Source organism: Elephantulus edwardii, unplaced genomic scaffold, assembly GCF_000299155.1.
Source record: "Elephantulus edwardii isolate Elephantulus edwardi_28Jun2011 unplaced genomic scaffold, EleEdw1.0 scaffold00253, whole genome shotgun sequence".
NCBI classification, from domain to species: domain Eukaryota; kingdom Metazoa; phylum Chordata; class Mammalia; order Macroscelidea; family Macroscelididae; genus Elephantulus; species Elephantulus edwardii.
The window spans coordinates 2,155,218-2,173,351 of record NW_006400003.1 but is presented as its reverse complement, the minus strand read 5'-3'; the positions used below and the strand labels follow the sequence as shown (position 1 = coordinate 2,173,351).

Sequence of the window (18,134 nt, the reverse complement as noted above, 5' to 3'; positions counted from 1 at the left end):
GCTATGGAGATAGAATGTATCTCTGCCTCACACCTTTCCTTATCCTGAACCATGAAGTGTTTTCCTGCTCTGTTCTGACTGTTGCTTCGAAGTCCAAGTTTAAGTTTCACATGAGCACAATCAAGTGTTCTGGGATCCTCATTATTCTCAAGGTTAGCCACTACTTTCCCCCTCTCTCCTCAGTCAAATGCCGTTGCATAGTCAGTGAAACAAAGACAGACATTCCTTTGGTACTTTCTGCTTTCAACCAAGATCCATCTGATGTTGGCTGGGATGTACCTATTGCCATATCTCTTCTAAACCCAGCCTGCACATATGGAAGTTATCTGCTGATGTACAATTCCAGTCAGTTTTAGATAATCTTCCACAGGATCTTGCTTGTGTGTGGTATTAGTGATATTGTTCAATGATTTCTACACTTTGAGAGGTCATTATTTTTTTTTTTAATGAGAATAAGTTCAGATATCTTCAAGTCAGTTGGCAAGGTAGTTGTCTTCCAGATTTCTTGGCATAATCTGGTGAGTGCATCCAGGGCAGCATCTGTTTACTAGAATATTTCAATTGTTATTCCATTAATTCTTGGAAGCTTATTTGTAACAATTCCTTCAGAGCAGCTTGAACTTCCTCCTTCATCACCTTAGTCTCTTGATCATATGTTTTATTAAATTCTTCCATGTCACCAAATTCTTTTTTGATAGAGTGATGCTTCCTGGGTCTTTCAACATTTTCCCCTTAGTATCCATAGGTATTACAACTCGAGGTTTGAAGTTGTTCTTCAGTTTCTTCATTTAAGAAATGCTGAGTAAGCTTGTCTCTTTTGATTTTCTGACTGCAGTTCCTTGAGCATTTCATTATAATATTTTACTTTTTCTTCCCAAGCTGCCTTTTGAAATATTCAATTCAGCTCCTTAATTTCTTCTTTCTTACCTTTGCTTTGGTTTTCAAGGCTCTAGCGCAAAATTCAGAGTCTCTTCATACATCTGTCTTGGTCTTTTCTTCCTCCTCTGCCTTGATAATGAGTTTTTGCATTCTTCATTAATAATATTCTTGCTATCTTCCCACAGCTGATCTGGCCTTTATCCTTAGTGTGCAAGGCCTCAAACCTGTTCCTGACATGGTTTTTAAATTCTGATGGGATAGATCTGAGGTCAAATAATTTGCAGTAGTCATTGAAAGTTTGCTTTGGAGATATTTGCTGTTCCAATTATAAAATTCAGTATTCAAATAATTACTTTTTAATATTGAGTGTGATTTCAGTAAATTTTTTGTTTGAGTGTCTTAAGTCTGAATGATGTATTAGAAGAAAGTTAATTTGATTATCCAATAGATTCATAGTCAACCTGTTAGAAGCTCACAATTTATATTAGTTTTCAAAGCATATATTAAACAATTCTTCAAAGTAATACTTATTCTGGTATTGGGTGTGGATGTATTGATTCCAACTTATATTGATCCTGTGTGTACAAAGTTGAATTGCTCCCTAGTGCATTTAATATTTTAACTTTTTGGAATTAAAACCCCAGGTCTCTCTCCTGAGCCATTTCTGAATACACATAACCCACTTATTGACTAATCAAATACTAAACAGTTTTTGCCAACTCAAGACTCAAAATGATATACCTCAGTTTCATCTCATTTGAACTGATGTATAAGCAATCCTCTATTGGTTTTCAGAGGCTTTAAATCTCACAGAAGGTGACTTCTCATCTTTCCCCACAAAATTGCTGGTGGATTCAAAGAGCTAGAGAGGTGCAGCCTTTGGGTCTCCCTAGAGACTATGCCACCAGAGCTCCCTCAAAATAATGTATATTCTCTCAAAATAGTAATGTTAAATGTAATGCATTCTTTCCATTGTTGTTGCATGCCATTGAAGGTCAAGTTGGAACGGACTTGTAGCCTCACCTCCACAGGATTTCAGAGGCAGTAAATTACAGAGGAGGAGGTTGCATATCCTTTTACAAGAAAAGCTGGTGAATTGAAATTGTGTGTCTTTGGAATTGCAGCACAGTAATACAATCTTTCCACTAACGTTACATATAAATGATATTGTCTAGTTGTGTTTATATCTTATATCAGAAGAATGAATTGATGACTTTTCATTGTGGTAGTAAATTGGAAGAGAGTACTGATTGTCCAGTGGACTGCCAAAGAACAAATATGTCTTGGAGAACATCCAAATAGAGTGCTTGTTAGTGGTAAGGATGGTGAAACTTCATCTTACATACTTTGGACATGTTATTAGAAGGGGTCATTCGTTGGGAAAAGGCATCGTGCTTGTAAAATAAAGGATCAGCAAAAGAGAAGAAATCCCTTAATGAGATGGACTGATAATATAGCTGTAGAAATGATCTCAAATAGCCAGGACTGATAAGGATGGCACAGAATAGCATATGGTTCAGGTTTGTTGTTCATAGGGTGGCAGTGAGTCATGATCCTTGTAACAGCACACACAGCAACAAGCTGTGTTTAGCTATGTGAAAATCTTGTCCAAGACTCGTGAATGTGGTTGAGTATTTAACATTTCTTGAAAAATGGAATAAATTTATAGCAGGATGACAAAGAAATTTGATACTTAACATTAGGTACAAAATTGAATAAGTTTATTAGAAGGACAAAAAAATTTGAAACCTTTAGATATTTAAGGGCTGAGATTTTACTGGAAAAAAGCAATTAGTTAGAACTAGTTGAAATATCCAGGTTAACTATGAAAAGAAAGAACTATTTCAGAGACATTTAAATATTATTCAAAAATTAGAATTTAACCTCATAGAGGGATATAATGCTTAAGTGAGTGGAGGAATTGCACAGAAGAAGAAGACCTTGAAAGACGTGGATTGACTCAGTGACTGGGACAATGGGGGTGAGTCTGAGAGGAAGGATAGAGCAGGGTTCAGAGCTGTTGTTCCTATCAACATAACATGCTGTTTAATAGTAACAGAACTCTTGAAAATGAAGAAGCATTTTTAAGAATATACTGAAAAAACAAGTTCTACCCAAATATCATTGATGCTAAAACTCACAATTAAACCTCATTTCTTTAGACTGTGTGCTTTTTGTGTGTTAAATGATAGGAAATAAAAGAATAAAGAAGAGCAAGTTCATTGTTTTTTGCAAGAGTCCTTGTGATTCTTTACTGGGATTTGTTATTAGATGTCATTGAAATGGTTCTACCACATGGATCCTATGCACAATAGAAGAAAACACACCGTGCTACACAGTCTCCAAAGTTTCTTCTGTGGCTTGAGCTCATTGTTCAGCCACTCTCAATCCATCTCTTTCTTCAGAAACTAGTTTTTGTGCTGACATGTTCCAAGTACATAAGATCAAGATTTGCTATCCTTGCTTACAAGGATGTTTAAAAGCAAGGGCCACGTGGGATGGCTATATTTGACCTTTACCAGCTTCACAAAGTGAAACTGTAACTGTCAACAGCAGCAACACCACAAAACCAATTTCCGTGAAGACAGTCATGAGGCCCATGCTCCCATACCTCTTTCTACCCATCTCAACACCAGTTTTACTGCTTTACTGGCTCCAATATCTGATACAATAGCTCACAGAACACACAGAATCATACTGAGTAGGTTTAAGTGTAATAATCCAGGTTAATAGCCAAATTCAGTCAAAACTGCTTAAGAAATGTGTTCACCAGCACCTCAGCGTTGAGCCTTATGCTTTTTGTTTGTTTGTTTTTGTTTTGTGTGGTTTTTTTTTCTCCCTGCCAATATGAGCTCTCCTCACCACACCCCGTATCCTCAAAATTATCCAAGATACTTGGGAAAATTATCTTAGCTTAGCTCTGATTTTGACCATGAGGAGGTAGCATTCCTAAGGTAACATGCAGTTCAAATCTACAAACTGCTCCATGGGGAAAGTAAGGCAATCACCTCCTATGTGACTTATAGCTTCTGAAAAACCTACCAGGTCAGCTATGTGTGAGTTCTGACCTCAAGGAACACAACAACAACAAGCCTCGGGAATTCCATTTAGCCTAGTTAGTTAGCAACTATGCAATATTCTTTGCTCCAAGGGATGTAAATATTCTGTACCCTCTGCTTTTCTTGATAGCTAGGGGAAGAAATGTGCTATGCCTTATCTCAACAAACGAACAAAAATATTTTATTCAGCTTCTCTAAATAAAAAAGACCCTTCCTTGGTACTATTTTCACATTCAAGAAAATAGCAAAAACAAATTCATATCGTCTTATCATTTGACAGTATATCATTATTTTAACCTGTCTCATAGTATTATGTACTTCAGAAATTTATATCCAAAAGATAATGATATGCTCATTTATGAAACTCAACTCTATTTATATTTTTGTTGTCATGTGCCTTACAGTCAGAACCAATTCATAGCTAACCCTCCCTTGGGTTTTCAGAGGTTGTAATTCACAAGGGAAGAGACTACCTGTTTTTCTACCGTGAAGCACATCATAGACTCCAACTTCAGGCATTGGATTGGGGTTGGCAGTACAAGTCTGTACCACTGAGTCACCAGAGGTGTGTGTGTGTGTGTGTGTATAAAATGTGGAAATATTCTATTAATGAGAAATCCAGATTTTAATGCAGGCACTGCTCCTATTGCCAAGAGAAGAAAAATCTATGATTATGTACGACATTCAAAGAATTAAATTAGGATTTTCAAATCATGCTACCTTAATACAGCTATATTTATATATTTAAATATATTTATATTTATACCTTAATTTATTCCATTTATTCTTCAGGTAACTTTTGCTAGTTTGTAACCTAGTATAACTATTTTTTTTTGTTTTAATTTCTTACATTATAGAAGAACAGTCTCTCCCACACCTCAGTTTGTGGAACAATTACACTATTGTATGGACACAGTTAGGGAGAATACATTCTTGCATTAGCTAACATCGTGATTTATGGTGCCACACTAATATAAAGGGAGTACATAACCTTTCATATTTCAAGTGGTGATTTGCCTTGAGGTTCACTTTGGGTGTTCAAAGTCTGTTTGGTAAGGTACCAGTAAATTATGGATTATTTGATGTACATATCCTCTTATTTCAGAAAAGCACGTGAAATTACAGATCAAGGCTTTGCCTCCCTTGCTTTTTTATTTATTTTGTTCTCTTTATTCTCTCCCATTTTCATGAAGTTCTTTCTATTTCCCTTAAAAATTTTAGTGTTCATTCACACAATGTTAATAAACCTCATAATAAGGGTTATTGTACAGAACCTTTATATTCAGGTACAAAAACAACTCAAAAAGATCAGCTTCTTTTTTGTATATAACTCTGTAAACTTGGATCAGCATATTTATTTTCACACCTCACCTTTATAATTCTAAGTGTCACCTATAAATCCTAACTTTTATACACTGAATTTGGCATTTTGATATTATTTTAGTGATGGCTACACCCTTCTTACTTCTCTGTACTACCAATTACTAGGAAATGAAATTTAGTACATAGGGAAACGCTGACACTTAGAAGAAAAATATGGAGAAAATATGACAAAATATTGAATTGACAACAAACTAAAAAATAAATAGCTTTCCCTTTCTGGAGATATACTTGTTGCTGCTGCTGTTGTTGTTATTGTTGTTATGCACCTTCAAGTTGCCTGTGATTCATAATGACCCTGTGTACAATAGTTCTGAAGTCTGCTCTGTCCTGATCCAGTCTCACTGACTCTGACACACCTACCCCCATTGCCCTTGTTACTGTATTAACCCATCTCATCTGGGGTCTTCCTCTACTGTACTCCCTCTCTATCCTTCCAAATATGATGTCCTTCTCCAAGGAACAGTCCCTCTTGGCTGCATGTCCAAAGTTTGTGAAGTGGATCTTTAAAATCCTAGATTTCAAGGAGAAACTTGGTTTCACTCTCTTCAAGACAGACCTGTTTGTTTTCTTTGTGGTCCATGGTATGTTCTGGACTCTTCTCCATCACCATAACTCAAAGGTATCAATTTATCTTCTGTCATCCTTGGCCATTGTCCAGCTCTCTGATGCACAGCAAGTAATTGAGACCATTTTCTGGATCAGGCTCACCTTAGTCCCTATATTGATATCGTTGCTTCTCAGTACTCTGAAGAAGTCCCTGACAGCACATTTTCCAAGTGCAACTCATCTTTTGGTTTCCTGACTGCTCATGCCTAGAGTATTGAGTGTGAAGCTAAGCAAGCTGTAGTTCTTAACAACCTCTGTCTCCTCTCCATCCATTATGGTGCTGTCAGTTGGTCAATTGGTGAGAATATTTGTCTTCTTGGTGTTGAGCTTTAGTCCATACTCAAAACTACACTCCTTGACCTTTTGCAGCAAGTGTTTCTGGTCTTCCTCAGTTTCCCCAAACACAGTTGTGTCTTCTGTATAATGTAGGTTGTTGATTCATAAAGTCTACCCTCCTGAAGGATTTGTTCTGCATATATTGAAAAGGTATGGAGACAGAATGCATCCCTGTGACACTCCTTTCCTGATTTTGAACCGTGCAATGTTTTCTTGCTGTGTTCTGAGAGCTGCTTCCTGCTCCAAGTATAGGTTTTTTATAAACACAATCAAGTGTTCTGGTATTCCCATTCTCCTCAAGATTAACTACACAGTCAAGTGGCTTTGCACAGTCAATTAAACACAGATAGTTATCCCTCTGGTACTCTTTGCTTTCTTCCGAGATCCATTTGACATTGACAGTAATGTCTCTAGTGCCAAAGCCTCTTCTAAACCCAGCTTGTAATTCTGGTAATTCTCTGCCAGTGTGTTATTTCAGTCATTTCTGCATAGTATTCAGAGGTATTTTGCTTGTGTGTGATAATACTGATATTGTTTGATAATTTCCACACACTCTCAGGTTTTCTTTTTTTGGAATTGGAATAAATATTAAGCTCTTCCAGTCAGTTGGTCAGGTAGTTGTCCTCTAGATTTCTTAGCACAAACTGATGATCATATCCAGGAAAGCATCTTTTTGTTGAAATATGTCAATTGATATTCCATCACTTCCCGGGACTTAACTTTTCAGCAAGTTCTTCAGTGCTGCCTACACTTCCTCCTTTATCACCATTGTCTCTTGATCATGTATTGTTTCTTGAAATTCTTTTGTGTCAGCCAATACCATTAAAATGGTAGAGGAAAAAGATTAGGGATAATTCATACTAGAAAGACTTTTGAAATGAAATATAGCATAATTCAAATGAAAGATAGATTTGTTTTATAATGTTATGGTTATTATTTACATAATTTTTAAATATCAAGAGTATTTTAAGTGTTGCTTTTTACTCCAGAGGTATGTTCCAGTTCTTTGGAAGTTCTATAGTCATGAATTTTTAACCAAAATTAATTTAGAGGATGTATCTAAAATATGAATTCTTTATCCCTGACTTCTATTGATATATGGTTATCTTTCATTTAAAATATATGCTTTAAGTTCTAATACATTTCTTGTTAAATATTATCAAGCTAAATAATTGAATGTAAATTAAAGTCAAGCTAACCTCATCTTTGGCATTTAACCACAATATCATTATTTGTAAAATGGCTTAGTGGTAAGAAGCTGTGCTGTTATCCCAAAGGCACACAGTTCAAATTCATGAGCTGTTTCTCAGTGGAAGGATGAGGAATCTTCTATGCAATTTAGTATCTCTCAAAACCCACCATTGTCAAGGGTATGATTTCCAAAGAGGTCCAGGGGCCTTTTTGAGGAAGGAATAGAAGAATTTAACTTGAGTGTGAGGCTTTGAGAGAACACAGCCACAAGAAGAAGACACCAAGTAGGGGAGCAAGAGAATGAAACTGAAGTGTATCAGACATTCATAACAGACTGTGAACAGGCCAGGACAGACTGACTCCAATCTTTATTTTACAAAAAGTTTAATGTATCTTTTTTCCAGCAGAGTGGAGTTTACACAGTTGGCATTGCATCGCTTCTGATGGATTTTGGGTGATCAGTTCAGACATAACAGCCCACAACAACATCATTATTATTTGTAATCAGAAAGACTTACTCAGCATTAAAACTTTACTAGATCCCTGCCAGTGGTTGATAAATTGAGGTTAATCAAGGTCTTTACAGACTAAAACATACAATTTTGACAGAGCTTTTACAGCCAGACTAGAACATGAATGTGTTTCCCATATGTCCACATTTTCTGAGTCATAATGTTTTAAATAAATGTAACCTTCTGTCATATAAAACTGTTCCCAGACAACATTTTGATTATGTTGTGTATGCTGTGTACTGGTTTCTTAATGCTGGCATAAAAAAAAAAGTCACAAACTGAATGACCTACAGCAACCTGTTTTACAATTTGAGACATATTTGAACTGCTGTTGTTGTTGTTGTTCTTGTGTACTGTTGAGTAAAAAATGACCCATAGATAACCTTCCAGCAGGTTTTCAGAGGTTGTTAATCACAGGAAGGAGAATGCCCATCTTTTTTCCATGGAAAAGCTGTTAGATCTGAACCACACACCATCAGGATTGCAGCACACCTTCTTGCCACTAGGCCACCAGTGCACTGATAAATTACATGGCACTTAAGCAGTTGATGTATTTGTTTTACTTTCAGAAAAAAAAAAAATTTCTTAAGGACAGTAAAATCGGTAAAATTCCAACTTCTTAGCATTTTAAATTCTACACGCAATGTGATTCTCTACTCTCTTCCATAATGTATTTGACCAGCCTACAAAGTTGTATCTCCCTGTCTTTGTAACGATATATATATATATATATATATATATATATAAATTTTCAGAAAAACACAATTTATTATGTTGTTGTTAGGTGCCATCAAGTCACTTAGGACTCATAGCGACCCTACTCATAGCAACCCTACATACGACAGCCTAAACCCTGCTTTATCCTGTGCCAATTGCACTGCCTCTGACACACCCATCCCGATTACCCCAGTCACTAAATCCATCCACCTCATAGGTGGATCCTACGCCGTTCCTCTGCCCTCCCAAGCATGATGTCCATTTCCTCCAAGGACCTGTCCCTCCTTACAACATGTCCAAAGTATGTCAGATGAAGCCCCAGAATCCTTGCCTCCAAGGAGCAGCCTGGTTTAACCGTCTCCAGAAAGAATATGTTTGTTTTCTTGACAGTCCATGGTATATTAAATACTTCTCTCCAGCACCATAGTTCAAAGGCATCAAGTCTCCTTCCATCCTCCCTAGTTATTGTCCAACTCTCTGATGCATAACAAGTGATTGCAAAGACCATAGCCTATATCAGGCACACCTTAATCTCCATAGTGACAACATTGCTATTCAGTACCCTGGAGAGGTCCCTAACAGGAGACTTTCCCATCCCAATACATTTTTTTATTTCCTGGCTACTGGTGCCGCGAGTGTTGACCGTGGAACCAAGCAAACTAAAATTGTTCACAATCTCAATCTCTTCACCATCCATCTTGATGCTGCCAATTGGTCCAGTGGTGAGAATCTTTGTCTTCTTGACATTGAGCCTCAATCCTTATTGGAGGCTGTAGTCCTTGACACTCTGCAGCAGGCGCTTCAGGTCCTCCTCAGTTTCAGCAAGCATGGTTGTGTCATCCGCATAACGCAGATTGTTGATAAATTGTCCACCAATCCTGACCCCACATTTCTCCTCATAGAGCCCAGCCTCCCGGATAATTTGTTCTGCATATAGGTTGAAAAGGTATGGAGATAGGATGCATCCCTGGCATACGCCCTTCCCAATTTTGAACCATGCAGTGTTCCCTTGCTCTGTTCTGACGACTGCCTCCTGGTCCAAGTATAAGTTTCGCATTAGAACGATCAAGTGTTCTGGGATTCCCATTCTTCTCAGAGTCAGCCACAGTTTGTTATGATCTACACAGTCAAATGCCTTTGCATAGTCAATGAAACACAGATAGACATTCCTCTGGTATTCCCTGCTTTCAGCCAAGATCCATCTAACATTAGCTACAGTATCCCTAGTACCACGACCCCTTCTAAACTCAGCCTGGACTTCTGGCAGTTCTCGGCTGATGTACTGTTACAGTCGTTTTTGGATAGAAAGTAGAATATTGCTTGAATATGAAATCAGTGATATTTTTCTACAGTTTCCACATTCAGTTGGGTCACCCTTCTTTGGAATTGGTACAAATATAGGTCTCTTTATGTTCTTGGAAATAATTTAATTCAATCCTTGGTTTTCCCTTTTATCTCTATAGAGTCAGTCAGTGGATTTTCCATGACAATACACCTTTCCCCTATTCACTTCTGTAAATTATGATGTCATGTTTTATAAGCTGAAAATTTGACATAATGATGTATATACAAAACAAAGATAGTTTTCTAAAATTAGATAGTCAAACTGTGAAATATGAATGAAAATGTTTCCATTTGAAAATATATCCTTTTTATGCACTTTTGGAACTTTAGTAGATTAACATTTGGGTGAACTTTAAACAGGTATTTCTGTCATAAACCTTTACTTACTAACATCTATTTTCAAAATTCTCCATTTTAAACAAAGAAAAGAGCCCTATAGTGTGTTCAAGAAATCTTTCATTTATAAATGTGAATAAATAATTCAATGAAGAGCTAAGTAAAAGATATGATGCTAAATATGGGAAACCAATAGAGCAAGCACAAAACTAAAATGGATTCAACAAAAGATTAATATGGTTTAGAAGTTAAAATGTTAGTGAAGTGAATTTCCATTCTTATTACCTACCGGAAAGAATGTACTAACAATTTGTATAATACATAGGGAGCTTTAGTAGCCTTGTGGTAAAGAGTTGTGTTGCTAACCCAAAGGACGGTGGTTTGCGTCCACAAACTGCTCTATGGGATAAAGACAGGCAATCTCCTCTTGTGCAACTTACTGCCTATGAACATTCACTGGAAGGTCAGCTGTGCGTTGCTTCTAACCCCATGGTACATAACAATGACAGCATATTCAACGTATAATATATTAAAAAATTTGTTGAAATTCTATTAAGTGTATTAATCATAGTTAGCCATGGTTTATTTAGTCATGTAAGACCAAATACAAATATTATCCCAGCTGTATATAATTTAATGTTTTGTTTTGTTGTACTGCTCTGTGCCATCCTTGCCACCATGGAACAGATCGATTTTCATCCTCTCTAGGACAGACCTGTTTGTTTCCCTAGCAGTTTATGGTATGTTTAATGCTTTTCTCCAGCACTGCATCTCAAAGGTATTTGTTCTTTTTTTGTCATCCTTACTCATTGTCCAGCTCTCTGATACAAAGCAAGTAATTGAGAATACCATGGCCTGGGTCAAGCCATGATCTCTAGACTGACATTATTGCTTTTTAGCATTTTGGACAGATTTATGACAGCAGACATTCTCAATGCAATTTGCCTTTTGATTACATGATGGCTATTGCCAAGAGTGTTGATTATGGAACCAAGCAAGCTTTTGGGTTTTTTTTTTAAACCAAGAAATTGTTAACAATCTCAGTCTCTTCTCCATATATCAAGATGCTGCCAATTTGCCCAATGGTAAAAATCTTTGTTTTCTTAATATGGACTTCAGTCCATATTGAATACTACAATCCTTGACCTTCTGAAGCAAACCTCCTTCATTTCTGCAAGCTAGACTGTGTTATCTACATAGTGCTGGTTGTTGATGACTCTTCCTCTAATTCTGATGCCACACGATAGATTAAATCTATTTCTATTATGAATTAACCATTTTTCTTGAGTTTCTAATTTAAATCATGCATAATTTCCCATTGACCTCTCAAAATATACTACTGTTTACCATACCACTGCTGCCTCTTTGTTTAGTAAAATACTGGAGATAGGGGAAAAAGTTTTTACTTATTAATTTTAGTTTTATTTACTTACTGAATTTAGCTTTCACAAGCTAAATTTGTGAAGATGTAAAATCTATAGTAAAATCTCTAACCACAACCACTGTTACCAAGTAGATTCTAACTCCCATCAGGTCTCCTGGGTTATAAATCTTAACCAGGGAAGATATTTCATCTTTTGGTTTCTGTTGTTATGTTTTTTTGTTTCCTGAGGTAAACCACTGACTTTCAGTTAGAATTTTGCCATGCTCCATACCTTTTCATACTGTATGCAGAACAGATTATCCAAGAGGCTGGGCTCTATAAGGAGAAGTGTGGCATCAGGATTGGAAGAAGATTTATTAACAATCTGCATTATGTAGATGACACAACCCTGCTTGCTGAAACTGAGGATGACCTCATGCACTTGCTGCAGAGAATCAAGGACTGCAGTTTTCAGCATGGACTGAGGCTCAGTGTCAAGAGGAAAAAGATTCTCACTACTGGACCAAATGGCAGGATCCTGATGGATGGTGAAAAGACTGAGATTGTTAACAACTTTAGTTTGCTTGGTGCCATGGTCAACATTCTTGGCACCAGCAGTGAGGAAATCAGAAAATGTACTTCAATGGGAAAGTCTGCTGTTAGGGACCTCTCCAGGGTACTGAAGAGCAAAGGTGTCACTCTGGAGACTAAGGTGCATCTGATACAGGCTATGGTCTTTGCGATCAGTTGTTATGCATCAAACAGTTGGACAGTGACTAGGGAGGATAGAAGGAGACTTGATCCCTTTGAGCTGTGGCAGTGGAGAAGAGTATTGAATATACCATGGACTTCCAAGAAAACAAACAGATTCTTCCGGGAGAGGGTTAAACCAGGCTGCTCCTTGGAGGCAAGGATACTGGGGCTTCATTTGACATACTTTGGACATGTTGTAAGGAGGGACAGGTCCTTGGAGGAGAGGGACATCATGCTTGGGAGGGTAGAGGGACGGCACAAGAGGGGAAGACCCTCTATGAGATGGATTGATTCAGTGACTGGGGTGATCAGGATGGGTGTGTCAGAGGCAACGAGGTTGGCACAGTACAGAGCAGGGTTTAGGGCTGTTGTACATAAGGTCACTGTGAGTCACAGGCGACTTGAGGGCACATAATAATAACAACAACAGTGTACTATGCTACCGGGGTTTCTTCTTAAATCTCTGTTGATCTCATAGAAATCCACAGTGTTGTTATTCTGTCACGTCTTAACCTACTCAAAGCTGAACCTCCCGTGAGTTTTCAGAGACTGTAAATCTCATGGCTGGCTATCTTTCTTCCACAGTGCAGTTAGTGAACTCAAATTACATGCCTTTTGTTTGGCAGCATTACTCGTTACCACTAGGCCTCTTAAGTTCTTTAGTAGTCAACATTCTTTGCACTACTGCTCTAAAATGACCCAGAAAAAGAAGTAAATAAAAACTTACATATCCCTGTATTTTTTGCAGTTTTGTATCTTGTTGAATCCAATCTTAAGCAATGTATCATTGAACAGGAATTTGACAGGAAAGAAAAAGACATCCTTTAAGATAGCATAAAATAATTTAATCACAGGATTTTATATTACTCAGGCTAATATTGGAGCAGTTTGAAATTCTTTACTGCAGACCCGTGATACATATTTTAAATCTCATATTTTAAAAAAAATACTGTTTTGAGAACAAAGGAATTCATGAAACTCCGTATGATCAGAAGGCAACGGTTATAAAGGATTAAGACCACCTGCTCTGAAGGAATTGACAAAAAACAAAGACTCAGGAATTGGTGAAATGTCAATTTACATATTTCAACAAACAGATGCTGTCCAGCACATGCTTACCAAGCTATGCCAAGCAATCTGGAGGTGAGCTATTAGACCGACTGACTGGAAGAGACCCCTTGGTAATCCTGTTCCAAAAAAAGGTGATCTAACAGAGTATAGAGTTGTCAAAAAATATCACTGATATCACAGGCAAGCAAAATTCTGCCAAAGAGTATAAAAAAATGACTGAAACAATACATTGACAAGTACTACCAGAAATAAACCTGATTTACGAATAAGCTGTAGCACTTGGGACATCATAGCCAATGACAGATGGATTTTGTTTGAGAGCAGAGAATCCCAGAAGAATGTCTATCTGTATTTTGTTAACTATGCAAAGGCATTTCTGTGGATCACAACAAATTGTGGCTAACACTGAGAAGAATGGGAATCCCAGAACACCTGATTGTGCCCATGTTTATACATACTTGGACCAGGAAGCAGTCATCAGAATAGAGCAAGGAAACACTGCATGTTTTTAAAATAGGGAAAGGCATTCATCATGGATCTATCTTCGTACCTTTTCAATCTACATGTGGAACAGATATTTTGGGAGGTTGAGAGTCGTAATATAACAGCAGAATTGGAGGAAGACTCATCAGCAACCTGTGTTATGCCGATAACACAACCCTGCTTGCAGCATTTGCTGCTGAAGGCCAAGGACTGCAGTCCTCATTATGGACTGAAGTTCAACGTCAAGAAAACAAAGATTCTCACCACTGGGCCAATTGGCAGCACCTAGATAGAGAAGAGATTGAGGTTAGTATCAATTTCAGATTGCGCAGCTCCACAATCAACACCTTTGGCACCAGCAGCCAGAAAATCAAAAGGTAATTTGCATTGGAAAAATCTGCAGTCAGAGAACCCTGCAGAGTGCTAAAGAGCAATAGTGTCAGTCTGGAGACTAAGGTGTGCCTGATCCAGGCAATAGTCTTCTCAATTACTTGCTATGTATCAGAGAGCTAGACAATGACTAAGAATTGATGTCTTTGAGTTGTAGTGCTAGAGAAAAGTGTTGAACTTTCCATGGACCACCAAGAGAAAAAGTAGGTTTTACCTGCAGAGGGTGAAACCAGGCTGCTCTTTAAAGGCAAGGATTTTGAAGCTCTGTCTCACATAGAGTGGACATGTTACCAGGAGGAAACAGTCCTTGGAGAAGAACATCATGCTTGGAATGATGGAGGGACAGCACAGGAGAAGAAGATCCTAGATGAGATGAATTGACACAATGACGGGGGTAAGGAGAGATGTGTCGGAGACAGTGAGATTGGCTCAGGGCAGGACAGAGTTCAGAGCTACAGTGCATGGGCCCACTAAGAGTTGCAGGTGACTAAAGGACACACAACATCAGCAAATATTTTGAGCAAATGAAACTGTAACCTGAAAGTATTTTTTCATTATTTTTATGGCTATTAATAACATATTTTAAAAGAGGTTTTAGTTTCTCCGTAGAGAATATAAGCATCACAAAATAAGCTATAATTTTAATTTTTGAATTTTTGTACCTAGAATATAAGGCAGGAAGAGGACTGTTCACACAAAGTTCTTTTCATATGTTTTTTAAAGTTTTTTCTAGATATTCCATGGAAGGCCTTACCTAGAAATTACTCACTCAGGATTAAAGTACAGTGATTTTTTTCTTATTAAAATTCATTAAGCATATATATTTCTTTTTCCCCCTAGCAATAGTTGTTTTGAACAACCTGGAACCAAATACAACATATGAAATCAGGGTTGCTGCTGTAAATGGAAAAGGACAAGGAGACTACAGTAAAATAGAAATTTTTCAAACACTACCAGTTCGTAAGTAATCTGTTCTGTTTTGTATCTTTTGACATTCTTTCCAGTAACTGCACAAAAATGTATTTAAAATGCATTAGGAAGTGCCAAACTTTCAGAAATGAATTAGGTCCTTATTTAAGTGGTTTATAACAATGATGGGATCTGAGATTAAGAAAAATAGTAGCATTCCTGATTGAGGGAAAAAGAGAAGATGCATGAAATTCATAGTTGTTTTTTTTAACAGAAAAACTGTCTCTTAGAAAGACTGTCCTACTTTTTGCGTATTTTGAGTAACTGGATTGTAATGTTAAGACTTTATTTTTGTGTAACTATAGAGGAAAATGTCTATTATTTTGATGGGTTATGATTCTTGTCTTTATCCCACAAATTATATACCCTTTAATATGAGAATATTGGAAGTACTAAATTAATCCATTACTATAGTGACTTAAAGGAATTGATAACTATAGTGGCTTGTTCTCATAATTATTGTATCCTGCTTTGGAATATTGTGCAGATAATTGAATTAATTAAAAAAAATTATGTCTTTAAAAATGTTTGCTTATGTATACATTTTGATAAATGAGAGAATATCTTCACATAATTTTGTTTATTATATAAACATAGAAGAATAGCCAAATTTGACACAATAAATTATTTTACCTAAATTAGTGATAAGTTATCTTTGTTCTTGTAAAGTTCATTAAATGTATTCTCTTTTCTCCGTACTCAATGATTGTTGTTGTTGTTTACCATTGGTCAGAACCAACCCATAGCTGACCCTCCAGCAGCTTTTCAGAGACAGCTCTACTTTAAGGTGGAGATTGCCCATCCTTTCCCGCAGAGCAGCTGGTGGCAGTGCAACTTCTTGCCGCTAGGTCACCAGAGCTCCCTATACTCAATGGTAGTGCCTTTTAACATGTCAGTCCTTCATTATTTTTTTCCCATTCAAAAAACATCTTCTCATAATCTCACCTCCAGTTTAAATTTTTTTTCTAATCTACCTTTCAAAATTATAATTATAGAAACCATAGGAAAGTTTCCTACAATATCAAACCAAGGACACACAGCAAGGAGCTCTCATTGTAAATTTCCTAGTCCTGATTTGTCCTTTACATTTGAATTCTTTTATTTCATTTCATCAATATCTTATAAAATATTTTGAACACCTTAATTATAATTAGAGTTTCATGTAAATAAAAACATCACATGCAAGTGTTTATTTGGCAAAGGAAAAAAATCAAGGTACAGGCAAATAAGACACTCCACCCAAAATAAAAAGAAAATCATAATTTTTTTTCAACATATGTCTTGATAAAACTAAAAAACAAAACTTGTAAGAGTAGAAAACGCTTAAGCAGTAATTTTTCTTGGTTAAAATATAACCCATACAAATTAATATGTTAATGTGTCTCTTTCATAGTTGTATCCTATTCATGAAACACATAGAATCATTTATTATGAATAGTAAGAGAAATAAAGATTTCACTTATATAATGGAGTACAGTTTTCAGAGTGTTTTCCATCAATAAACGTGAAATATTTCACAATTCACATGAAAAATTTTATAATTTTCTCATAATTCTAATTTTATGAATGCTGCTGTTTCTTAGATGGGGAAATGAAGATTAGAGATGATATCACATCAGCTGCCAAATAGCAAATCGATAGTGAAATTCATGGGGGTTTTTTATTACATGACACTGTCCCTTTTGTTAGCATGCAGTTTCTATAGACATCTAATATGTGTGTGAATGTGAAGTATGTTGTATTATGTATTTAGGTGAACCAAGTCCTCCATCAATCCATGGGCAGCCAAGCAGTGGGAAGAGCTTTAAACTCAGTATCACCAAACAAGACGACGGAGGAGCACCTATTTTGGAATATATTGTAAAATATAGAAGTGTAAGTTGCATGTTTATTACTGATGTTTAGCAAGTCTTTTCAAATAGCATGAAATTTATATTAAATTCATGGATACACTGAAGTAACTGCATATTAAATAACAGCAATGGAGAATAGTAGACTTCTGAATTAAAAATGTGAGTTTTGAACTAGAGAAATTTATTATATGTTCTGAAACACTCACAATCCTAATAGTATTGGGCTTCACCTAGAGATGTCTAGGTGTAATACTGGATTTGACAACATTTTAGGAATGAGATAGCATATTATATGTTTCTTCTGTCAAAATTCACAGGACATTTTTATCTGCAATTCCTCATACTAATAATATCCCTAAGATTAGCCCTTTTGTCATTTGTAGTTACTCTATGCAGGATTATTAATATAATTTTTCTGAGAATAAATTATGTCACTAAAGAATCCACTTGATTTATCCTTGCTAATTAACAGAAGTTTTCATAGGAAACTGAAAGGAAAACAAAATAGTTTTTCTCTGTTGACTTAACACTAATGTTAAGAGTCTTTGGAAATGAAGAACTGAATTTGGACTTTTGAAAACTCTGAGAAATAATGCATGCCAGGTAGGTTTAGATAAGTGTAGAACATTGCCTATTGAGCTATGTCTCTGTTTTCAGCTGGAAAACAATTTCTCCTAATAACTTTTTCAAAAGTACCACTACATATTGGTTTCTCCTACTAGTGTTAGATTCAATCAAGTTTGTTCTGAATCAGAATAACATTTTGTGCAGTACAACACAATATTGCCCATTCCTGTGACCTCTTCATGAGTTTGGCTGTGGTTAAACCCATTTTTATAGCCACCATGTAAATCCTTCTCTGTGAACACCGTTCTCTTTTTCCAATAAA

General features: G+C 36.4%; 1 protein-coding gene across 2 annotated transcripts in view; it reads left to right on the top strand.

Annotated features, from left to right (window-relative positions):
• Nucleotides 1–18,134, top strand: part of NCAM2 (neural cell adhesion molecule 2) — a 781,544-nt gene that overhangs the window by 667,760 nt on the left and 95,650 nt on the right. For both annotated transcript variants that reach the window (XM_006899357.1, XM_006899358.1), the window contains 2 exons: nucleotides 15,264–15,383; nucleotides 17,146–17,267. In XM_006899357.1, coding sequence (XP_006899419.1) covers nucleotides 15,264–15,383; nucleotides 17,146–17,267 — 242 coding nt within the window. The remainder of the gene's footprint in view (nucleotides 1–15,263; nucleotides 15,384–17,145; nucleotides 17,268–18,134) is intronic.